This window comes from Falco biarmicus, chromosome 5 (assembly GCF_023638135.1).
Source record: "Falco biarmicus isolate bFalBia1 chromosome 5, bFalBia1.pri, whole genome shotgun sequence".
NCBI lineage: Eukaryota > Metazoa > Chordata > Aves > Falconiformes > Falconidae > Falco > Falco biarmicus.
In genome coordinates, this window is record NC_079292.1 from 46,825,704 (window position 1) to 46,851,870 (window position 26,167).

The 26,167-nt window shown below is 38.3% G+C and overlaps 1 protein-coding gene across 4 annotated transcripts; it reads right to left on the reverse strand.

Annotated features, from left to right (window-relative positions):
- NEDD1 (NEDD1 gamma-tubulin ring complex targeting factor) lies at window positions 1–26,167 on the reverse strand. Of its 4 annotated transcripts, XM_056340719.1 has the most exons (16): window positions 25,839–26,167; window positions 24,597–24,740; window positions 22,625–22,719; window positions 21,077–21,193; window positions 19,695–19,835; window positions 12,127–12,356; window positions 10,917–11,118; window positions 9,782–9,968; window positions 6,658–6,789; window positions 6,404–6,451; window positions 5,744–5,967; window positions 4,858–5,014; window positions 4,404–4,560; window positions 2,738–2,828; window positions 1,828–1,894; window positions 1–1,133 (listed from the first exon to the last, which is right to left on the reverse strand). In XM_056340719.1, the coding sequence occupies exons 1-16, from the start codon at window positions 26,146–26,148 to the stop codon at window positions 1,129–1,131; spliced, it is 2,307 nt and encodes a 768-aa protein (XP_056196694.1). In that variant the 5' UTR covers window positions 26,149–26,167; the 3' UTR covers window positions 1–1,128. The 4 variants fall into 4 exon arrangements, with proteins under 4 accessions (XP_056196694.1, XP_056196693.1, XP_056196695.1 ...); XM_056340718.1 differs by lacking the exon at window positions 2,738–2,828 and having other exon boundaries at window positions 25,839–26,165; XM_056340720.1 differs by lacking the exon at window positions 2,738–2,828 and having other exon boundaries at window positions 25,934–26,068.

Genomic DNA, 26,167 nt, shown 5'->3' on the forward strand with positions numbered 1-26,167 from the left:
TACTGAAGTAATGATTTTTCTTTAATGTTTGTTATGTTAATCATACAACTAAGTCATAGTTAGATTTGGTATGCAGCTGTCTCAAAAAGGCTACAATAACACTAAACCAACAAAATTCAAAACTACAACACAACTGCTCAATATTAAGTGTGGTGGGGCAGGGCAGGGCGCGAAAACATGCGTCAAAGACTGGGAGACTGCATCTACACAATGCAATGTTATTAATGGCTGAGTATACTTACATTTTGAAGCCTAAAGCGGCATTCAAAGTGGACGAGCTATGACAATATTCAAATACATGTAAATAAAAAGAGTTCTAGTTTCGTAGCTGAAGTTGTAATAGATTCACTGTGCAGTTGCAGTAGCATTTGCAACAACAAAGTTTACAGCAAACAAGCACAAATGTCAGACTTACAAATACAGTAAGAAAGATCACGGCACTGAATTTGGGAGTATTTTCAAGCTCTAGTTTTACTTAGGATAGAAAAGTTGCCAACAGAATAAAGTTAACCAAATACTGTACTTTCCAGGTCCTTATAAACAGGATTCCATGTCATGCAGAAGATGAGCTCTGTCTCCCCTTTTTCTCTAAGAAAAAGTATCTGAAAGGCAAGCTACAGCAATTGTTTCTGACAGCAGTAAAATAGAGAAGCAGATAGAAAAGTAGGTATATCAAAAATTTCGTACAGAAAAGGCATCCAACCTGGTTTGGTTTTGTTTATAAAAAGGCACTTCACATGTTGCTAAAAGTGCGGATAATGTACTTATCCTCTTAGTTTTTCTGTTAGGAGGAAGTAGTTCAAGGTGGTTAGCATAAGCACACAAACTTTTTTATACAATGTTTATCTGTTACAAATTTTATAATTACATATAGTATCTTACACCCTTTATTTAAAAGAAAAGATTCATGTTCAAAATAATAGCAGATCTTCATACAATAATTCAGTGATGATGGATGATCTGTCATAAGCAACATACCACCTGTAGTGAGTTCATGCTAAATCTTTCAGCGTAGCAGCGTAAATCTTTCAGAAGTGAGTCCTCAGCCTTTTGTTTTCCTCTCGTAGTCTCTCAATTTCAGCTACTAAGCTTTCATTTACAGAGTATCTTTCAAGTAAAGCATGCATTTCATTCTAGAGAAAAGAAGTAAGTCCCAATCAGTAGCTATGAAGTTAATTATTCCAGTTTTATCCTATGCATTTTCATATTGCTTTTGAAAATTAAATAACCATAGATAATACTGTTTTAAAAAAAATTTGATAAGAAAAGATTATTTTTATGCTGACATACAGTATTTTGATCATTAATACATTAGTGAATATTCTATCAAAGAATATTTTGCACTTCTCCAGGATAAGAATCTACTAATGCAGGTTCCATTCAAATGTTCAGTACCCAGAAAATGTCTTTTAACGCAGATCAAAAGAACAAAGATTCATAAAAAGGTGAAGAACACAGAACACAATTCAGTATGCATGCGATACCTGTAAGTAAAGCTTTCTATTTGAATTCCATCTACCTCCTCCTTACCCCAACCCTTGGTCCTTCCCAAAGGACAGCTGAATTTGTTTCCCTTTTGTCTTTTTATAACTCCTGAAATACGGAATTCATGATACCTACCCAATGCATATGTTCCCTTTATTTATCAAACATAAAACAGTTTCACAGATTCCAATTCATAGTTTCCCCCTCTTTCACATCCAGTCTTCCCTTTCTTTCTCTTAATAAGCAAAACTGATTTTCAGTTTTGAGAAAACAAGTTGGCATGCCTTGGTATTACTGAAAATGAAAACTGAACGTATTTCCCATCATGCTTTTTGTACCTACCAACTGCATATGGAATTGCTTGATCATCTCCACTTGCAAATTCACAATATCCCGATGGCATGCTTCTCTGGGGGAAGATTTGCAAAAGGACAATGCTTAGTATTATTTAGGAAACACTAATTCCCTCCAGTCCTCAGCACCCAGAACTCCACAATTCCTCACCTTAGTAATGTGGTGAAACTAAGAGTCTAAAAACCCTTAAGCCATTAAACATATTCATCTATGGCTTATTTTTCTGGAATCCTTTGTTACAACATTGACTTTCTTTTTGTACACTTAAAAAACGAGACTTAGGATCTTTTCTGTTTAGGTACAAATCTGTTTAAATATATACATGGTGATACCAAGACTGTGTTTTCACTTGCAAGCTGTGAACTTCCCTCGTTTTACCATTTTGATTACCACAGAGAAAGATATTTATCAGTAACTGAAGATACAGCTTTTCAGTACATCATTTTCAGCATTCTTTTGTGAGAGGGCCCAAAACATGAACAGTGATACATGACACATTACCCCCAAGCTCACAGAATGGTCCAGGTTACTCTACATAAGAGGTAATGGCAGTGTTGTCCATGAATTGGCAGGAGTTTGTCAATTCACGGGCAACTATTCCACACTACATGAACCAAGCTTGGAAATACCCTTGGAACGATACACTAACACAGGGGTCTTCAAACTACGGCCCACGGGCCGGATACAGCCCCCCAGGGTCCTCAATCCGGCCCCTGGTATTTACAGACCCCCCTGCCCCTCCCCCCCGCCCTGCCGGGGGTTGGGGGGGCAACCAAGCAGCCACAGGTGACTGCCTGCCTCTGCATCCACGCGCTGGCCCCCTGGTTAAAAAGTTTGAGGACCCCTGTGCTAACACAACAGTCCCAGATGCTGAGAAGGAACAAGGAGAACAACTCACAAAAAAGCGGGCAAGCTCATATGCTCTTCCTGAACAGCACATCACAGCGCAATCATCTGAGACCAAATACTGCGCTATGGGTACCACTGGCCTAAGAAAGTAAGGCACTTAAGTAGACACAGATCTTATTTCATTCTCCTTTCCTAAAACGTATAGCAAACCCAAAGGGAATATATTCTTCACTTTTATTTCAACAGGTTATTGTGCTTCAGAACTCCTATTGGAGGCAAACAGTCTTCAGGTATATGAAGCATAGAGGCCAGCTGGCAGCTTAGAAATGCAAAAATATAGGTTATCACCCAAAGACAGGAATTTCAAGAAACAAGCAGCTTTTTGGAACCAAATGAGTTATATATTCCTCCTGGTCCTTTTCTAAGGTACTTGGGTTTTCCCCATTACTTGAAGAGGAATGGATTTCGGACAAGAGCAATAAAAATTCCTTCCTCAGAGTCCAGAAGGTGAAAGGTATTTATGTCAATGAGAAGCTTGCAATGGCTCCCTTCCCTTTTACTGACCTCAGTACAATCTTTTACATTCAGTTTGAACGTATCCATGATTTACAACTCGGAAAAGGGCCAGCAGAGCCTTCCAGGCACTCCAGGAAGCATAGGTCAGAAAAGAAACACAATCTCTGAGGCTCCAGATCTCAGATACTGGAAGCACAAGACTGACAAGCATACCTTCCAACATAGGGATGCCTGAACACAGACTTTAAAGAAAAAATATCTGCAATCCATAGACTGCATTGTAAGTCATGTGAAAGTTACAGTTTAAATCAGATGAGTGATTATTGCCTAAAAGTCCCAGGGGAGTTTTACTATACTATATTCTTATTTAAAGACATTTGATAACATTCAGTCTATTTTTATGTTGGCAGATACAGAACAGCCATAGCACATAGACCTACTATCCTAGTTTCGCATTGCTTTTTGTCATTGAGACAGCAATACTTCCCCTGCCTGGCAATCCTTTTCCCCTCCACCATCTCACTCAGTCTACTTCATCTTAAACATGAGTTGGGAAGTGATCTCCTAGATGTAAGTCTCTCAACTACTCTACCTCCTCCAAACTCCACTCTAAATCCACGGTAATTTGACTTACTTCTTTTATGACAAGTGAAATGTTAGTTGGGTGTCCACAAACAAAAAGTAACCTGACACCAACCATCACTTACAGCAGCAACGCTATTGTAATGTAAAGCTTCACCAGTAGAAATACACAGTGTTTTACCTTACACGGCCAAGCTAACAACAAATCAAAGTCAATAGAAGTCAGCTGTCGAGATCAAACTCTCCACATTGTCAAATTTAAGAGACATTTCTCCTGCTGGGAGAGGGGATGAATGGGGAAGGAAAGAAATGGGCACAAGGCTTCATGAAAGCAGTAAGGACCTCGTTATCCAGATAAATTTACCACCCAAGAAGTATTCAAACACTTATTCTGAAAACATGTTAGCAAGGCCATGCATTAACAGCTCTCAGAGACCTCAATCTATAATTCGTCATCAAATCTATAAAAAACAATTTCATACCTAGATTTCCAAAATTAGGGCTATTAATGGTGTCATGTTCTAATGCAAGCAGAAATTTTTTGAAGTAGAAGCTAAAACATCTTACCAAGAAAACAGGTCATTGAAAACAAAAATGTTCTGCATGAATACCAGTACCTGAAGTCATCCATTGTTTCTTGTATCATATTCTGAATGAAGTTTATTTGGATTGATGTCAGCGGTGCATTTGGTCTGCTACTCCCAATGGTTTCTACTATTCTTTCTGACAATGAACTTGCAACTCCAGCAGTGACAGGTGATACTATCTTTGGACCTTTACAATTGAAAATATAATTAAAGATACTAAAGAAACCACACAGCCTCTTGTACTCCATGACATTGATTTTTATTTGTCTTCAGGTTTGTCAATATTTTATCTCAAATATTATTTTAAAAAAATAGATTTAGAATGAGTCTTTTCAGAGGCAACCAGCGATGTTCTAGAAGACTAACTGGATTTACAGAAGATTCAGGATTGTACATCCTGTTTCAAGGCTAAGGCCATTTTATCAGGTTTCACATCGGTTCACAATCAACCATACCTAACACTGGGCCGAAGTGATCAACTTACTTGTTGAGGTAGTACCATTTACTGGTAGATCATATGCAGGATGGGCCTGAATATTCTTCACTAGTCTTTCATTTGTATCAGGAGCCTTTATAGCAGTGGACGGTGGTGGATGACTTGAAGTTACAGATTCTACACTTGATGAGCTTGATTTTGAAAGCTGACAATAAAAATCATAATAATGTCTAAAAAAATATGAACGCTACTTATTATCTAGTTGCATTTGAAGACTAAGTTTTCAGGAATGCACTTCCAAACATTTTTGGTTTTAGGAATCTACACAAATACATACTTTTAATTTTCTAGCAAGACATCTTAAAAATTGATCGCTAAATTATTCAAAATTGCCTCAAGTGCACACACACAGAAAGGAGCACAAAAAGTAGAGGCCTCTCATTTTCACATCAAACATTTTGTGGCAAAGTTATAAACACCATTCCTAGCAAACTCAGACTTCTCAAAAGCAATACAAAAGCAGCCAGGGTCTCCACAGAAGTATATCAAACATATCTCAATAAGGAATAAGAGGGAGATGGAGAACAGGGAAAGAAGAGGGTGGAATTGACCTAACAAACAATCATACTGGTGCAACCAGCTAACAATCATTCTTGATTTTCTAGAAAAATCAAATTACTCCTCAGGCTAGCCCAGGTTTTTTTCTTGTGAACTTTTGTAACCTAAGCTTATTTAAGAGAAGCATACATTTATCTTCCATTGCTGAAGGCCAATGCACTTAAAACTGCGCATTTTACAGATCTGTGTCAATAGCGCGACCAGAGCTGCAAAATAAGATTAGATGGGACACTACTAAGGATATTTTGCCTTCAAGTAGTAGTATTCTGTCAAGATTCTAAAAAGACCACTCGTAACAAGAATTAGTATAGTATACCTGCTTTAAGCCTTCTTTAGTTTCTTGTTTTCCAAGATTCGTTTTCTTAGTGTCAGTCTCTGGATGTTCTTCCTCTTCTTTAACTGGAGATCCCACAAGTGCATGTAATGGGCTAGACCCTATCCCTTGTGCACTGCAGCCCACTGGGTTTCTTTTTACTGGAAGAGCAGTAGTGAGCTGTGGGAGAAAATCCAAACCCAAAACGTAGGACTGATAATCCAGACCTAAAATGGAAAGGGAAGGGTGAGACACACAAGTCAAACACTACCAACCCCAAACCCCACAATTAAGACACCTGCACACCCACATAAAAAAAATCCCCCAAAACTGTACCCCACAAAACCTAAATCCTTAAATCCAACTTATGCTGTCACTGTCCTTATGAAAATAATAAAACATGAAAAGCCTCTACATAGCACTGTAAATTGCATAATGGAAAATCAAAATCGCTTCAGGACCATACTCTTTGATTTCCTGTTACCACGTTGTATCTTAGCACCACAACATGTCAGACAATTTCCACAAAAGTTCATCTGTTTCAGTGTCTGCTTTCAAAGTTTGTTTATTTTCAGTGGTACAACAAAACGAGCACGGAAGAACCAGTGCAGGCCTCCAAAGGCCTACCACTGACAAAGAAAAACACACTGAAAGTATGTTTACCATCTCCTTTTCCTTCATGATCTTCATTCGCTTTATTTGCAATATCATCTACAAAATACCAGAACACAGACAAATTAAGTGTTTATTAAATGAAACCTACACCAATATTTGTATCATTGTGTCAAGTTCATGATCAAAGACAAATTAAGATACCAAGCAGGTACACCAGTCAGTAACACACAAATGTCACTATATCAATATCACACTACATGCAGATGAATGATGCTTTAAAATTTTCAGTATTAGCAACTTACCATCTCTGACTGGAGAAAACACATCTCCTATACTACTTCGACTCAAATCACCAAATTTATTCAAAACCGCACTTTTCCCATGATCTGTTTCTTTAGATGGAATCACATCCAAGCTGCAACTATGGGGGAAGCCTTAAAAGGACAATAACATTCAGTTATTAATTGACATTTTCCAGAAATAACATGTCATACAATCTTCATGGCAAGCATGATGCCTGCTAAGTCCAGCAAGAACTTTAGAACCTTCTACAGATTCCAGTTAGAGGGTCAACTTTAACTTCCTCATTTGGGCTGTCAACCAAGGTGAATAGAACTAAAAGCTAAGATACTTAGAAACAAAAATAAGATGTAGTTGGAATCCTTTCCTCTTTTTGAAAAGAACAGTTGCCAAACTAGAGAACGCACTCATTTTCAGATCAATCTACATAATGGATGCAGCAAATTTATGGTGTATCAGGTGAAATGAAAACTAGTGAATGCACCTTCCACTAAGAAGGTAACCACATTCAGATGATCAAATTTTAAATTTATCCTGCAAGAAGAGAATCTGCTTCACTGGGGCCATTAAACATTCTAAGGGATACTAGGAAACATCTATTTTTATAGCTGATGTTATGATATTTTCTGCTTATTTCTAATACTAGAAAATCAGAATGGGGTTACAGTTGCAGACAAAAGAAAGCTGTTCCTAGACCTTTCCCTACTACACCCTCAAGCCCCAGCCCTGACCCAATCAGAAATAAAAAGTTAACTTTTGTATGCATAGTAGCAGGGACAGTTGTCTGAAGATTGGAAGCAAATCTTAAGTAAAAAAAAAAAACCACAAAAAAACCTGAACAGTAATTATTCAAGCTACAGTTTTTAGATGGGGAATAAATTAATCGAACTGCTAAGATAACCACCTAAATAATTTTTACAGTTTAATATGTTTGAAAAACAGATCAGGACTATAAACAAGCTGCTAATTCTGCCCTTGCTGAACTGCTAACTCAAGAAGTGCCTAGATTTTGTATAGGTTAAGATCCAGGCAAAGAGCATTAGTGCCATGCAATAGGTAAATCACCTGTACATACAAAAGCTGTACTTTCTACCTACTTTAATTAAAAAAAAAAATAAGCCATTGTTCATAAAACCTGCAGCTACTACTCTGTGTGGGATTACTTGTTCAAGGGATCCAAAATATGCCTGTGTGGATGACTTCAATCAATCATGTCCATGTATTTACATAAACTGGAACTCGAGTCAGGTTTTCACTTTTAAATGGATTAATGTATCACATTTTCCACTCCTTCAGGTGTGTCAGCTGTGACACAAACAGGACTGCACTTGCTAGGTGAGCAAATAATTGGCATACCAAATGAAACTAGAGGTGCAGTATTAACCTGTGCCAGAACCTACAGAGAAGCTACATGGAAAAAGCGCAATACAAAAACCAGGGCAATACCTATTCCCAGTAATCTAAATGTAGTAAGTACCTAAACCAGAGGATGGCTGTCAAATAGAAGTTTATGGGAAGCCAGCTCAAAGTACATCCAAACTTCTCATCACATTCTGACATAATTTATATTTTCGTACTTTAAAATGCCTCTGACAAAAAGCTCCATTCAGTTTCTAAACTGTATGAACAGATGGGGTTTTTTTTTGTTTTAAATATGCTATCAGATCACTTTACTGAATGCACCTTATTTCTCAAAAGTTAAACCCCATAATCAGTGTCTAGAAGAGTTTCCACAGAACAAATACAGGTTGAGCTCTCTCATCCATTCCAGTTTAGACACTATCTTCTGAAATCTACAGAGGTCTTACTTCTAAAGTGAACACTCAGTTTAATAAAAAATATTTGGTTTACTTTGTAAGCCTTTGTTTTCTTAAGACAATTATTTATTATGCATAGTCCTGTTTAAGGGGTAACAGCCGTTACATCTTTATTTGAAGAGAACAAATCATATATTTTACTGAAATAAAATTTTCCACACCATTCGGTAACTTTAATTAGCAACACTTCTTGCGTACATAGTAAGCATTCTACTTCACCTCATACTTTACTGCATACCCAAGGGAGGTCATTAATACACGTCTCTATGGACTACAGTGCCTTATTGCCTAATTACTGTTGCTAAATGTATTTCTCCTTATTTAAAAAGGGAGGGGAAGAGTGCTGTTGCATTAAAATGGCTTGAGGATATTTTTTTTTTTTTCAAGAATCAAACTAAGTGCTACTGATTTGACCATATTTTCAGAACTCTTGAATTAAATAAAATTTTAAGAGTACATTTCACAGAGTGGCAGAGTTTTAGAATTATGCTCAGAATTCTTATGAAGAACTCGTTAATTTCAGAAGCATAAATAGCAAGTACAGTTATACAACTAACCATACTTGCAACTATATTTAACATCTTTCCTACCATGTGATATTGGAATCGTGCCTCATATAAAAATACAGTTCAGTTCTCACTTGGATTTTTGGACTAGGTTTGTGGGTTTTTTTCTGTGTTTTGTTTGGTTGGGTTTTTTTTCAGAGGATGTCTGTTACTCCTGGTTATTAATAGAATTACAAACTATTAGCTCTGCATTCCATACAGACATTGCATCAGTAAATACATTATGGACATAAGGATAATCTACAGGAAGTCAGAACGCAAGAGATGGCCCCACAACATCACTGTAGAGTTTTTACATGCTTTTACTTCAAGTCCAGAATTTTAAACTTCACGTCTTAAGCTTGTAGTAGGAGCCAATTCACTTACCACGGTCTCATAATAAGGGAGGGAAATGGAGGGTGCAGATGTGCATGCACGTGCACATGGTTTTTCCAAATGAATGCCCTTCCCTCAGTGAAATTTTTTATACTGTAATGGTCAAACTATGAAATATTCCATCCATCTTCTACATCAGGGGTCCTCAAACTTTTTAACCAGGGGGCCGGCGCGCAGATGCAGTGGCAGGCAGTCATCTGCGGCTGCTTGGTTTCCCCCCCAACCCCCGGCGGGGCGGGGGCAGGAGGGGGGGGGCAGGGGGGTTCTGTAAATACCGGGGGCCGGATTGAGGACCCTGGGGGGCTGTAGTTTGAGGACCCCTGTTCTACATTATGTCAATTACAGTAAGAGTAGGAAGACACCACTACCTGTTTTCTCCTGAGGAATGTCTCCTCCCTTATTCTCATTTGGCAACATCAGATGAGACGAAACTGTGGCTGATGCTTGAGAGGCAACATTTTTGATGTCAGTATTTTGAATTCCTCCAAGATGGCTACCAGTTTTGACTTCTACTCTTTTGGATACAGGTTTATTTGAAGAACCCGTAAGGTTAGACTGAAGAAAAAAACCAGCACAAATTAAGAGAAGTTATTATCCCTTCAGCTAAAAGAAAGAAAGAATATTGGCTTATATTTTACTTCAAAATACTAATAAAATAAAAAAATCCAGTTGCAAAGGTTGCCTAGGAGATATATCTTTACAAATATAAAAAAAAAAAGTATCTTAATGTAACTCCAAATAACATGGGAAACATCCGCATTATTACAGAATTACTGTGTAGGCCTGCAAAAGAATAGCAACAGAACTTAAGGTAACAATGGAGTGGACTGGCATAAGTGAGTTTTGATCCTAGGCTTAACTATAGGGAAAGTAAGAGATTACATTACTAGACACTCCAAATTGTAAAGGAATAGTCAACCACTAGCAGCAAGTGTGCTAGAAGACCAGGAAAGTCTCAGAGCAGTAAAGAATCCACTTCAAAAGTTTTTTCTCCACTGAATGGATGCGTGGGGTTTCTGGATACAGTAGAGCCTAATTAAGTCTTGGAAGAACCTCTTAAGACTACTCCGCTATCTAATCAACTTCTCTACTATTTATACATCCCTGCAAAAGACCATATATGAAGACCATGCAAAATACCTCAAGACGGGCAGCAGTGCATCCTCCTTGTAAGTGGAAGGGCAATTACAGACCTTTCTGCTACTGCCTACAAATCAATTTTAAGTGCCACGAAATTATCTGCATCAGCGGCATATTCGCACCTGGAAATTAAGACTAAAGTTTCACTCATTTCTACACTGAGGCTAGGTGCAGGGGGAATTCCACATCAAAACCCCCTGAAATTACACTTAAGACTGTGCAGTATCTAATTTCTATGTTGGTATAAACCACTTCTGTTGACATCTCTAATGCTTAGAGATGAAAAATTTTTTGACAACTTAATCTTATGCTTTGCTTTCATTAATTTGCGTATTGAGCAATAAAAAGGAAAGGTTTTTTTACCTTGGAAAAAGTGCTACTGCACTGAAGACGTATGCATTTTACACAGCCTTTGTGAGCAACAACTGTTTTCATCGGTGATGTTAGTAGTCTTAAGTCATACTGGTAGATTTTTCCCCGGGAACATCCTATCGCCAAAGTAGTACCATCAGGCATGAAGTCCATTGTTGTCAGAGGAAAATCAGCTACTATTGTTGTCAGTAACCTTCAAATAGGGAAAGGACAGGACAAAGAAGCTTTTAGAGGTCAAAAGCTACACTTTTCAAAACAGAGTAACAAAAAAAAAAAGCTTTCTTAATTCAGCCACAGGTCAGTAGTTCCACTTCTCCACTGTCAAGGAAATTCAGCAAAACATCTTATGGAACAGCGGATTAGGCTTATACTAAGTGGTCACTCTCAATAAATTAAAGACTGCATATGCCCCGGAAGACTTCAGCAGGACAGGATCAAATTGCCTTCGTAACAGCAGTTCTGACATCAACATGTATTTACTGGTATCATCACTTCCAGCAGCAATCATAGTACATACATCCTCTAGCTTCCCAAGCCTATTAACTCTAACCTTCCCACAACTCCAGGAAGAACTTCAGGTCCTGGTTTGCATCCTTCTACTACAGCCCTCCAAACCAGAGTCAGACTTGAACCTTTATTCAGCCTGCACAACCTGCACTAAGAACCAAAGTCTCATCATGAAACCACTTGCCATTCTACTCTCTTACTACACAGTCCCATCACCTATGCCCCATACTTCCTGCTTTTTCACCAGTCCTCTCCCATATATAACTCACTGTCTCAGCAGCTCTGTGGCACAGGTAGGTCTTGAATCTCTAAGTAGAAAAGGAGCCAAGCTAAGCTCAGGTGGCTGAAGGTCCTCACAGGCTGTACTGTCCCTGACAGAAGCGAACTGCTCTGTATCAAGAAGAAAAGCCCATACACAAGCACTTGGGAGTGGTCACCCACAGGAGCATCTCAATTAGCTCCCACATGCCTTGGGGTTTTTTTAATTGTTTGGGGGATTTTGTTTGTTTAATTTTTAAATAGAAGCGTGAAGTGGACTACAGGACAGGTTCTCCAGTAGCAATGTGCCAACCACTTCAACCACTCTGAATGTGGTCTGAATTAAGTATTTAATGTCATAGTCAGGCATGCTTTTTCAGTTTATAAAAACCAAGTGAGGATCCTTCAAAAATCAAAAGGTCTTTAATATACTCACTTTTTACTTGAAGTGTCATAGAGAATAATTCTTTTATCTAAACCTACAGTTGCAACCAGCAGCTTATTGACTGGAGAAAAGCAGATTTCTGAAGCTGGTGCTTTATGAGGGTTTTCAAAATTATGATATGGGTTCTGGCTATTTACATCCCACAAAGTTACATTTCCACTGTCAGAAACACTGCCCAGCAAGGATTTCTTAAAGGCTGAATATTTCAAGTGTCGAATAGGCTGTAAAACAGACATAAAAAAAAAAGAATTGTAATACCACTATTAAACATTTAATTATTTTCTAAACACACAAACATATTAGGAAGGAATACAGATGTTGCATTAGTTTACAAAGGCTAGCCACTCTGAAAAATCATAAGTTTAAAAAAAGTTCATTTTGCATTATAATGCAGTTTTTGTTGTTAGGGGGGCAGACTACATTTTTTTTTTTTATATCAGTATGGGGTACCATATGAGCTGATGAGCAAAATGATCAAAACAAGATCAGACCCAACACAAGAGAAAAACAACTTCTGGAAAAGTTTCTGGACTTTTCAGCAAGTATCATGCTATCATACACGCTACAAAAAAACCCACACCGCATCTAAATTAAAGGAGTGAAAAGCTACATTATTTCACCAATTGGTCTCTAGCCAGGAATGTTAAACTTAATTCCCCTCCACTGATTTTACATACTTGGATGTAAGCCAATTTGAGAAGACACACAGACACCACAGTTACGCAATTATGTAGGTCCTGCAGAAGAACCAACTTCACGCCATGAGCTAGGACCACAGAAAAGGATAATATGCTTGGTTTACCACGTGCAGCCTTGCTATCACAGAACCATGTAACACGGAATTTCCCTTACCTTTCAGAAGCGTTTAAGTACTTTGTTGCCACCATACTGCTTCAGAGAATGTTTCAGACACTGCTCTAGTACTAACTTGCAGCACTCAATTTCCAGATAAGTTTTATTTATGACCCATTTTGTCACCACTGTGACAATAATGCCCTTACATATAAATTGTCTCCCAACTCCCCAGTGCTGCTTTTCTGTTTTAATAAGCTGCCACCTCACCTTTTGGGCTTTATTTTGCTATAAACAATAAGCAAGATTCAGTCTCCCGAGACTGGGTTTTCAGTACCATCACAGTCTTTTTGCAACTCTCCCAGTTTAAACCTTTCTTGAATATGGACAAGCAAAATCTTGTATGGTCCTCAAACATTTTGCTACTGCCTTTGCAAAGGCAGTTAACACTTCCTCTGTTTTGTACCGTAAATACTCATCCTGATATAACCTAGATTACGGGGGGGGTTTTGTGATCCAGTCTGTTGTGGTTGCTCATTGCCATTTTATGACCAAGAAGCCCAAGTCCTTCTTTTACCTTAAGAATTTTCTAGGAAGAAAAGCCTCCACTGTGACCTAGGTGTGGTACTTTGATTTCTATACTGTCATAGTTGTTCCTGTGTCTATTACTTCAATCATTTATGGGTACTGACACAATCTTCTCTCTTAAGGACAAGACCTTCCAACTGTGTCTCATCATAGCTCTACTTCTCATATCCTAACCATTACTGAAAATATTAAACAAGATTAGCTACTAATAACCCAAATATTTTCTTTCAATATTATCTACTGTCTACTTTTTTATAGCCAATTTCTTATCTACCCTCAGTTCTTTTCCAACCTCCATCCTCTCTAATATTTTTTCACCAGACACTGAATCAAGTGCTTTACTCCAGTCAGGTGAGAGTCATTACATTTTATTTTTCTCAAAATGCTCTCAAAAGCTATTATATTATTCTAGTATAGACCACACTGCAATGCACTGTCCTGGATTTTATCCTATTTCACTCTTTAACTTCATTTTAACGGGCGTTATGTGTTGGTTTCATATGCCTCCAACATAATTGCTAGCACTTGTATTGCATGTCTTGCTGAAAGCCTAACTGCCCCATGAAGAATTGGCACCCTCAAATGCATATTCAGATAGGACACAAGATGACTGTTGATTACCACTATGGTTCTCTACTCATCATGGAGAATTTTTATCAACATTTTTCATTTATTTACATTAAAAAATGAAATACTGAGAGACTCAGAAGTAACAGCTTCAATTATGTACATGATCTATATGGGAAACATGTTGTCCCTTACAGTTCTCTCAATTCTTCATCTCCAAATACCTTCCTTACTGCCCTGGCATCTGTTCATGTTCCATTGTCCCTCTCCTCTGTCATCCTGCCCACCAAGACTACTCTCTCCTAGCTCCCCCCAAACCTCCTTTGCTATCCTACTAAGTCCTACATTTCCTTTTCTCATTTTTCCTTCTAATCTCAAAGGCCCAAGGCAAGTTCTCCATTTTCTTTTACACAGATACCTTCCCCCTATTACTGCTATTCCCCGCTACTCATTGAAGTTGTCGTGTTTCCTCTGAGCAGCCTAACAGTTCAATTCCAGGTTGCCAATGAAAGAGCTGTGAGGAAGCTCCTATTCACTCCTCACTTTCACTGAATTAGGTTAGCAATAAACTTCACTTGCAACAATGCAACTGCTCGATCAGACTCAAGGAACAGAGGTGCTTAAATTTGTGCACGCTTTTATGAGACAGTCAAATGTATCATATTGGCATCCCTGGCAGTATGCTACATGCCCAAGTTTCAAACTCCTGCCCAGACAGCTGGAGGCACAAAGAACCTCATTTCTGAAAGGCTGCTTGACAAGACAAAACTAAAGCATTTCTCCTCCCAGAAATGAGTCACTTAACTTGAAGGTTTTTTTAAAAAAAAAGCTTTCTCTAAGAAGCACCTGTGTGAAAGAATGCAGCTTTAAGCTTAGCACAGTATAGAAACAGCAGACAACCAAGCCTCATATGGGAAAGCATTAGGTATTAAGATGCAGATGGTCAAACTACATTACTTAGAGAAGCCTGAGCTAAACTTTCCTCATCTCTACATGACATCCATAATCAAAGAACAAATTAGAAACTGTTTTAGAATGAGAATAGGCTTAATGAAGTGGCATTCTATCTTCATCTTTAAAATACTGACTCAAGTCTACATGCATTTTACAACAATAACAAAAAGCCAACATGCTATCCAGTGTTCACTGGAGTGACGTTAAAACACACATAAACTATGAAAGCTAGACAAGTTTACACAGAAAAGTATTTTTTTTTGTGACCCAGTGCAGCAAGGCAATGGGACTCCTTGTACAGGAACAGAGGAGCTATTACACTTGATTAGACATTTGAGCTATTTAGTCCTATGTTGTACACATAACTGTTCAGTACTGACATTACGAAAAAAGTAAAAGGGACCCCTCCCCACTCACCACAGGGGGCAGATCCAGGATAATCTAATGCTAGGCATAAGTGTCTTTCAGTTTTATCTCCTTTACAGTATTTCTTTTGTTGTAATTCTCAAGTTACTTTCCCAGCCTTCTCTCTTTGATTACATTTATTGCCAAAGAGGATGCTAAAATAAAGAATTTTCATGAAATCTTTCCTTTGCATGCACAGAGAAAATGTTCCTTTATGTCCCTGAATTTAACATTTTTAATACTTAACATAAAAGCATAGTTACTTCTCTTTTTCAGTCTTTCTGTTTTCAGTTCCTTTCTTTTCTCTTTACCAGATTTCTTTCCTACTTTTCATCCCTCTTTACCTCTGCCAATCCTAATTCCGTACAGATTTTTGAGCTGTCACACATACTATTCTAGATCAGATTCTATCACCTATTTTTAGTTTCAATACATGTTTATCTTAGTGACAAGAAATTAATATGTAGTAACAGTTTTTAGACCAGTCTTTAAAACAAAAAAAATGTTTATTTTGGGGTGACATGATGAAGTCACACAGAACTTGAGCACACTTGTCGTCAAAAAATTTTCCTGAGGAAGCTGAACTTCACTTACTCTGTCCCCTTTTTCCTAAGTTACAGTTTAGAATCAAAAGTTTTGTTACTTGGATTTTGGACACCAGGGCCTCAAAGTCGGCCTAGCTGAAAACCACCCCAGTAGAGTTCCTTGGCCTCTGTAATGCCAGCAACAGGAATTGTAAGGCTAAAAAGGGCCCACAACTCATATGGTTTATATGGTTTAACTGCAAGATTTACTAGTTACAAGAAAAAAATTAGCTGAGGATGTGTGAGAAATTAAATGCTGGTACTTTTCTGAAAAGAAGCCAAAGAACATTTACAGATTACAATTTCATCCACAGAATCAAATGGCAAATGTGTGGGACAGGTTTCGGGGGGGGGGGGAAGGGGGGGGCGGGAATGTGTGTCAACTAGCAAGCCTAAGTATAGCAAGTCTAATATCTTTTAAGTGTCTTACCTGGATTGGATTTAGGGGGATATTTAAGATACTTGCTTTATTTTAAGTCAGCATAGCTGTTCACTGGCTGAAAATCAAATGTATGAACAGAAAACAGATGCCCCCTTCCCACTTCTAATGCTTTTAGTTATTAATACTAAAATAATTTCAAGATTATTAGAAATGACGCAGTTATTTGGAAAAAAGACATGTTTCGGAACTAACCTGTCAAGACAAAAAAAACCCACAAAACCACACAAGTATGAAGCAAGTTTCACTACATCTTAGCAAGTACAACTCCTGATGATTTCTGGAACTTCTGTGCACACAGAACTACCAGAAAAACATTTAGCACAACGTATTGCATCCACAAAAAGACAATTAAGTTGTCTCTGAAACATTTTACTGGTCAGCATAGCACAAAAAGCTATATGCATCTTTTTGTATTAGCTGTGATTGGAGTAGATTTTCTATAGAAAATAAAAGTAGGAAGCTTCACAGTAAGGCAGCCAGACAAGGAACAGCGCACTTCAGAAAATGGTTGGTCCATTGCTGAGAAGGACTAGTTACACTTAGGATTGTTCACTGTTGGAAAACATGAAAAGCCCAAAACTAAACCAAATGTAGTCTAGCATCATTGATTACCTTATTTAAAGATAGTATAGTTTCTTAATGTCCTTTATACCTCAGTGAGCCTTTTAAGTGAGAAAGCAGATGTAAAGACAGTTGACAGTCTTCAGCTTTTAAAGCTGTTTCACTACACAAAGTGACCAGAACTTACCACACTCCTTTACAAATCAGCCAGCTGTTCAAACAACTAAACTAAATCCTGTTGCTAGGAGAACAGCACCAGGCAGTGAAGACTTGAACAAACATTATGTTTCAAAACAAACCTTAATTCATCCTCACAACAACAAGTGGATAAGAATCTGGTAGCCTAAATGAATACCAACAGCAAAGACAAATTATGGGATCTGCAAACAACTCTGTGCAAGAACTCAACTCTAATAAAGCACAAAGGTGTTTCTAAATCAAAATCAATTAATAGAATATAGGCCAATACTCATATGAAAGAAAATTGTTTAAGGTCACAGAAAGCACTGCAACCTTGGGCTATTCTACTACTTGCCGAGTCTACACAAAATCAGAAATTAACTGGCCAGGAAACTACATTCCACCATGCTGAATCAAACACAGACAAGCTAAACTTATAAGGTTAGTTTGATCTCACATTCCCCAATTGTAAAAAAAAATTACTAGGGAGTGGTGACCCTTACTAAACCAGACAGCTAGTGCCAGGATCAAACAGGACAATACACAGTGTATCTATTCAAGCTTACTCTTAGAAAACTGGGCCCCTCAACTATAAATCAAGTAAAGGGACTTTTTAAATTTAACAGAATTACAAAAGTCTTCAGATATTTGCTTCACTGCACAATTAAACCTGCAATTCCCTACAAGTACCAATTAAAACAAAACAAAAAAGTTATTTTCATACATAAAAGCAAAGATAATTTTCAGGATGTAAGATAGGCTGATAAACTGGGACATCTAAGTAGCCATCCCATTACACAATTACAGCTCAATTCCATTTTAAATGAAGACCACAATCAAATAACTGCCCCCTTTAGAAAATGCTACAGACCCTTCAGAAAGCGAACAGTAGCTCTGTGCTTTGCAATTACTTTTGATTTAACACTCTAAATCTCTTTGCCCATCTTAAAGGTCATTCAGCTTTGCAGTAGGCCTCTTGATTTCATCTGCCAAAACAGCTATTCACTGCATCAATTATTTCTAATCACTTTTTTGTAGAAAGAGTTGAATATATCAAACAGGTTGATGCAAATCATCCTCATAAGGATTTCTTCATTTCACAATTAACTAGCAGCATTGTCCCCACTCTGGACAGTCACCTAAGCTGTGTAATCCAGCCATGGATTTCCGTGTAGCTCCTGCCTCACATCCACATTTTTCATAAGATCGTAACAATCAAATCAGAAAAACGAACTGACTATATAGATGGATTTTTAAGATCAAACCAAGTATGAAGTACAATTTTGCTGCAATAGAAGTACGAGACTGGTGATAGATCAAAGATGCTGCAGCACCTAAGGGCAGAGATAGTTTGAATTTAGCAGAGATTTTTCAACAGAAACTACACCACAATTCCCGTGATGCTATAAAGTTGTAAGAGATTCTTCATCAAGTTATATTGCTCACGCTAGACAGGAGAAAAATTTAAACTTCATACACTATCTGCAGTCTAGGATTGAAAAAGCTGTTGCAGTAACACAGAATGAGCCAGTCACAACTTCACTGTTCCCTGTGACATTAAAGGTCAGATTTAGGACCAAAGCAACAGTTCTGTGTCCCCTGAGCAGCTACTACCTCTGTAAAAATGATTCTGAAAAATAAAAGAATGCCTAGAACACTAACACTTGTCTGTGCCCAAGACAACATTCACACTAAAAACACATACTGGAACTTCCAGTGGGACAACACAGCTCATTTACTGCTGCAGATGCCCTTATATCAAAGGAATTCCCCTAATGATACCCACTAATTCTCCACTATCTTTTGAGTCTGCAAAAAGGAGTTGCAGTGGAAAACCCTACCAAGGCCCTCAAGTAGTACACATGCTTTGTGTTTGTCTTTTGCACAGTTCTCCTTCACATTAGTTATCCAAAATCTTACCTAAACACCTAAGTAGGCAATATAAAATCTCACTGCTTTTCTCTTTGAGAGCTGTGCAATTTTAATCTCCAGATTAAATAAATTTATTATTTCCAAATGCTGGTTTATATTCACCCCTACTGTACAGATGTCTCTGTTCAGTTGTGAATCTGGTTACTTTGGGTAAGTCAGAACCCAAGCTGCACGGTCTTTGTTCTTTGCAACAATATACACTGAGTCATGCATTGAAATCCTGCTTTGGTTTGTAAGGCCAACTGTTTTTTGTTCTGTTCTAGGAGGCGCAGAAGTTTGTTCTTGAGGAACCAGAGTCTACAAATTAAGATTTGCTGTAATGTGTATGTAAAAGGTACTTAAGAAATTTGTATTTCAATGCTACCTATTATTTAAGACTAGAATACACCGCAATACACAGCAGTCTGGGTTTTTTTCCTTTCCTAAGTGTATCCTTAAAAATTTAAAGGAAACAGATTAACAAAAATTAAAAGCTCTTGACACGTACTTTCGATTTCTAAACACTGTGAATTAAAGCTTCATACCTGAAAAAAAACTTAGTAAAGATAGCATACCTGACGGCTGCCATAACCAAAGGGAGTACTTGATAAATTGGTGGTGATGCTGTGTAGGATAATTTCACCACTCAAAGATCCAGAAGCAATGTAGCAATCATTCCAATTATATGTAACACATGTGACTTCATCTTTATGATCCTGTGGGGGAGGAAGGTTATAAGGAGAGGGTTAAAGACATTCAGGATAACTGTGTTTCTTCCTGATCTGTGGTTTTGCAGAAAAACTTCAGCTTGATGGTTTTTTTCGGACCATCTGTAACATTTAAAAATATAATTTAAGAGTTATTATGGAATATTCAAAAATACAGGAGCAGAATATACTGAAAACCAGCCATAATATTTTAACCACTCCAACAGTTTTCAGAAAACTATTTCAATAAATTAGTAAAGATGATGCTAAAGATGATGCTGTGATTATATATAATATTTTAATAAGACAACCATAGAGAGATCTACCAAAGGTATCAGTAATGTTATTTTAAAAGTAAAGTCTTCCAGAAACCAGCAATATTTGAATATACTTTCTGTTGATCTGATATACTACAGCCAACTTCCCTTTCTGTTACTTCTAATATTAAAACATAAATTTGCGAAATACCTTTCCAGTATAGTCATTTGCAATAATGATATTGTGTTTACTGAATACGTAAGGAGAGATAATCAAGTACTTCTAGCCCAAAAGGCAGATAAAGATATTTAAAGCATTGTATTAGCTGTTCTGTAGTTTTGTTTCAAACTGTAACTTTAGAAGACCAAGAAAAACAAGGAAAACCACCCAAATCAAAGCTAAAGTATTATAGCCTCTTTAACAGTGGTCCTAAATGAGGAAGAATCATCTACTCAAGGTGTCATAGAAACATACTAAACCATCCTAAGTCTTCTGCATCAGAAAAAGGTGTTAGAGAATTCATACCAGATCTGTTAAAAGACAATGACCACGTCCCAGTTTTGCATAACGTTAGTTCTACTACAGTATTCTACGAAAAAAAAAGTGTTTTCTTGTTTGATGTATCAAAAACAGCAATTATCTGAAATGCTACCCTTGGAAAAAATCCCCATCAGAGATTTATCAATTCCAATTCACAAAATAAGCCTATTCTGAAAATTTAAACATATATTTTATAAAATCATACTCTGAAGACTTTAAGTTAAGTATACTTGTTATATTAAATTTGCTATTTACAGCACAAAAAAACAGAAACTTGTGTATGTTTGTATGACACATATGTTTACTCCTATATGTGAACTTGATCCTACAAATAGGAACTCCAAGAAAGTTTTGGGGTTTGGGTGCTTATTTTGGTTTTTTATTTTGTTTTTTTACAGTTGGCAGCAAAACCTGGAAGTCACAAAAGCTAGTTCTTCCTCAGGCAAACTTACCTTAAGGCTACGGTAAAGCCTTCTGGATTTCAGATCCCAGATATTAACAGTGTTATCAAGGCCTCCACTCACAATATATGGAGAACTAGAATTCAAGCTCACACATGTCTGTTTTGCCTGATGAAGAAGGGGAAAAAAGTATGTTAAAGATAATTAAGGGATTTATTCAAATCTACTTAAAGCATATTGACGTGTGTTTTCATCTTCATTAACACACAATCCCACTGAAGAGCAGAATTATTGGTACACTACAGTCATTTCCCATCCGAAGGCACTTAAAATCCAGTCCAGTTTGGGTATGTTAGTAATGCTTCAAGATCTAAACACTTTAATTAATAAGCTCTCAACTGCTCACACTTTTCCATTCCCATGTCAATTTTTTTTAGCACTTTTTTATTCAGTATGCATTTTCCCTTTAAATTATAGCTCCCTAAAGTGCAATCACAGATTTATATTCAGGTATTGAGTTTTAAAACGAAAATGCTAACTTTAGAAAAAAACCTCCTTAAAAGAAAATCAAAAAAGTTGTCTAAGTCACGTGTTTCACATTCCCTAAACATTACAAAGAATATTATAGCAGCAAACCTCATAATAAAGTGACTCTTTTTAAAATAATCACTGAAGTATCAGCTTTTGAAAAAAACGTCAATCTTAATGATAGACCTACATTGAAGACAAATTATTATTCAGTTCTATCACATTGAAAATTCACTTTTAAGTTCCTGAGATTTGAATGAAGAAAAAAAAAAAACCAAGCCCATCTAATTTTTGACATAGTAAAATTGGAAATGATTGCACTAGTTGTAGATCAGATTTAGTGAAATCTGCAGGACAAACACTCCACCTCTGAAAGCGTTTTCTTCAGCAACCTAAAAGCCCGGTTTGAACACCTTTTCAGAAAATTTCCAGTCCAAATTAGCATTACAAAAGCTATCCAAGGACACACTAACAAGTAATTCAAGTAACCATGTCAAGAGACTCTTCTAAAATTAAGTCCATCTTTCTGAAGAGTTCATCATGCCACACTTCCATTTAACAGGAAGAAAAACCCCAACCACAACAGAAGTTCTCCTATTTCATGTATTTCCAGAAGGTAGCACACATACACTCCAAGAACAACCCTTACGTAGACTCTTAAGTTTTTCAATGTACAATTCACAGACATGCATGGCACTGACAATTCAAGCGGGGAAAAAGTTCCAACTTCAGCCCTGTTCTGTCGCCTACGCATTAGATCAAACTTGAACCACCGACTGCCTTGGGCTATTACACTGCAACTCAAAAGGCAAATTCCTACAGCAGAAAGCTATCAGCATCAGATGCTAGCATAACCACATTTGTATTTTCTTACTGGTAGAACTTATTTTAAAAGCACTATTCCCCCTGACTCTATACGCATTTAACTACACACAAGGAAATGTTTTTATATATGCATTATAACTAAAATTAAGTTGATCCCAATACGCAGAACAGATGTGATACAAGCAGTACACAAGGCAGAGCAGGCAAAACAAACAAACAAACAGGGAACAGCATACTCATACTTACTCCTTCAGCTATTTCAAAGAGTGGAACAGGCTTGCTTTTACAACTCCAAACAACTATTTTATCACCAGCAGCAGAAGCAGTGGCCAGGTATCTATCTTAGTCACAAGTTACGGACCATAGTTCCACTATACTGGTGATTAATAAAAGCAACTGTAAAGTTTTCCTAACTGAACAGAAGATAGATTGCCTAAACAGTCCAAAGTACTGTACCTTGAAGGGACCTAGAAATAGACACATAAGGTTATTTTCCAAGCTTTCATTAAGAAGGTCTCACATTAACTACAGCCCTTCCTTCCCAATACAAGGCACAGCAACTTTTTCAGAGAGCAGAAATACCTGGCAGATATTATTTAAGAGCTCTTTAACTGCTAAGGTAGCTTATCCGGTCTACAGTTTTGTTTCCCCACGATCCTCAAGTAAGTAAGAGCCCCATTTATCACTAGAGTTCAAAGGAATGTCTGTTGCTTTTAGCAGGCTAGGGATTTAAAGAATACTCTTGTTCACGGCAAATGTTAAATCTACCTCACCATACAGTTTCTAGAGTACAAAGAACATTTGCTAATTTGTCTCCTTCTGTACTGAGGGAAGAAAACCAAAAACCCCAAAAGAACCTTTTTATGACATCAGGTACCTCAAAGCAGTAAGAAAAGCTTTCAATATGGAACTACAGAGCAGGGAAACTGCCTCTGCACCCCCATGAACCATTTAGATCTGTGTCCTGTATTGCCAATGCCCACTGTGATTTTATATTTGTTGATTTAAGAATAGAGGTTAATTGGCTGGATTTAACACCAAAGAACTTGTAGACTGATTACTGCTTCCTATTTCTTTCATTAAAGGCACCATTTTTGCTTATAGAATTACACAGAACCAAAACTAATGCTTTATCCCTAACAAATTAACAAACATTCACAAGCATATACAGTAAGATACTTCACTGTTTCAGTATAGGGGATGAAGAGGAAACTACGTGGAAGAGAGCATAACCAGACAGTCTATAGTTAAAAGTTGACTAAATAACACGTAAGCGTATATCTATATAAGTATACAGATATAAGAACATTATATCTACGTTTCAATTTCTCTGCAAGCTCCATAGCTAATTTGTGCTCTGCTTATTATGCTCTTTTCTCATACATCCACTTATTTGCAGCCTTAGAGGACAGACATTCAGAACTTGCAGGACTTCACTGTTATATGCCAGCATCCTTTCCTTCTTTTACATCAAGATCAGACATTGCTGCCTTTTCCCATGACAGCCATACAAGCTGTTCACCTGACAGTGCACTCTTTTCATGAAACTTCTCATACATTCACCTCACACCTGGCACTTCATATCATTAGCTTATAATAGGCTTCCAAGACAGGTGGAAAGGTCTAAATGAGCCAGATCCATTTTCATACATGAATCACCACCGTCCTATGGATGTTTTCCCACACATCCAACACACTTGTGCTTCCTCTGTAAATGGTACAAACAGTGCAAAGAAAACGAGTGCCTACAGAGTACACTATCAAAGGCTACCAGAATCAATGAGATGTTGTTCCAGGAAAACAAAGTCTTTCAGTTTTCCTCTCTAGACTATGTATAGAATTTTACTACGCTACTACACTAGCAATTGCTTTATTCAACCTTGTAAGTAAACTAAGCACTGCCTTGGAAGTGAATATTGTAATCAACTATTAAAGAAACAAATGAGTAAGTTTTACAGGTGGTAGGCAACTGAAGCATATCATAATCGCTAAAAAACTGTTAGCCTCCTAAAAGGGGAGAAAATTCTCCAGAAGCATTTGCTAGCATGAGTTTATTTTGTACATCACTTCATCAGAGAACCACAGATATATACAAATATTTTTATACAAGACTTCAAAACTGCATTAGGCTTGTGAGTTACAGACACTTTCATTTTCAAAAATGCACAGAAATTTTGCAGAACACCCACAAAACTGTGGCTGAAACTGTAAAGGATACTATTGCTGGCCCAACACAGCGAGCTGACTGGGTGTGGGGGTGTATGTGGGTTGAACTGCTCCACCACAGTTAGAGATATGGAATCCCATATTTTAACATCATCTCCTGCTGAAGCAAAACGTATGCTTTCTTGCATGGCTGCACCTGTTTTTGCAAAAATAAATAAATAAAAAATGAAAATGAATGTATACAAGAAGTAAAAATACACAACAGGCAACTTCACAAGTCAAAAATAAATTTCCTGGTTATCAAGAAAACAATGGTATAGATTAAATCATTTGAATTACACCATTAGCACTGTTCAGCTGAACAAATTACTGGAAGCAGCAGACATGCCACACTTTTGTTACTTGAACTCTTGCAGAAAATGTATACTTTCCTTTTCACAAAAGAAGCTATCCCCTCCATGGTATCAAGAAACTAAAACGATGCTCGGATCTCCTCCGTTTACGGCTGCCTAACAGGAAGCCGTGAGTATTTCACGGACTCACTTCCCACCAGCAGATGGAGATGCACAAGCTAGAATCAAACCGATTCTGAGAAGGCTGGGAGTTTGGGCCTGAAGGACTCACTTCACTATTCATCTCACCACCCTAAAAGGGGATACCCGAGAATCCTTGAAAATAGGGCTTTAACAGTAGAAAACAAGGGACAATGAGTCACATTTCAACGCAGCTTACATAACATTAAAAACAAAAGAGACCGCTACCGCCACCATTGTATTATTACTACTTGTTTTGACAGACATTCTTTTAAGAGTTAAAGCCAGGTTAACCGAATCCAGGTTTGTAAAGTTTATTCTCAGCTTTTTTACTCTGGGCAACTTTAAACAGGCGAAAAACAAGGCCTCTTAAAGGCAAACCTTTTCTTTCACCTGAAAGCATAATCACCCTTTAGCCAAAAGTTTCCGGGACGTTTCTACATAGCTTCAGGCCACTAATGCTCGCTGCCAAGAACGTTTAAGAGAGACGCGCAGCGCTGACAAAAGTCACTCAGGGAACTCAAGGTCCTCAACCCCCCTCGCTCGGCCGTTGCCCAAGGCATCGGCCCGCGGCGCCGCTCCCTCCGCCTCGCACGGGGCTTCTCCCCCCGCCCCACTCCGCTCCTCCAGCACCGGAGGCCGCGGGACGAGCCGCTCCACACACCCGCGCCCCACGGCACCGGCGTCGCCCCCGCCCAGACCTGGCCCCAGCCCCGGCCCCGCTCCCACCAAGGCGGGGCCCCGCTGCGGGCCGTTCCCACCTTCCGCGCTCTCCCCGCGGCGCGGCGTAGCGGGGCGGGATAGGACGGGACGGGATGTGACGGGACGCCCGCCTCCCCCGCCGCCGCTGTCCCACCTGGAAGGGTGGGCACCGCACCGAGCCCGAGCCCCTCCGCCGCCCGGCCCGGCCCTGCGCCTCCTCAGGGATCGGACCCGCCACCAGGCGCCGGCCGCCCCGATTGGCTCGGGCCCTCCTGCTCCCGGTTCTCTACGGGGTCCGCACGCACTCCCGGCCAATGAGCGCCGCCCTCCCGCGCGCCCTCCCTCGCGTGCCGACTTTCCGCGCCGCATCCAACTTCCCAGCTCGTCC

Coding starts and splice junctions, on each gene's coding strand:
- NEDD1 (XM_056340718.1), bottom strand. CDS start 26,148: ATGCGGCGCGGAAAGTCGGCACGCGAGGGAGGGCGCGCGGGAGGGCGG. Junction 11,119..12,126: donor TATGACACTTCAAGTAAAAA/GTGAGTATATTA, acceptor CCCTATTTGAAG/GTTACTGACAACAATAGTAG. Junction 9,969..10,916: donor GCAGTAGCACTTTTTCCAAG/GTAAAAAAACCT, acceptor TTTTTTCTTCAG/TCTAACCTTACGGGTTCTTC.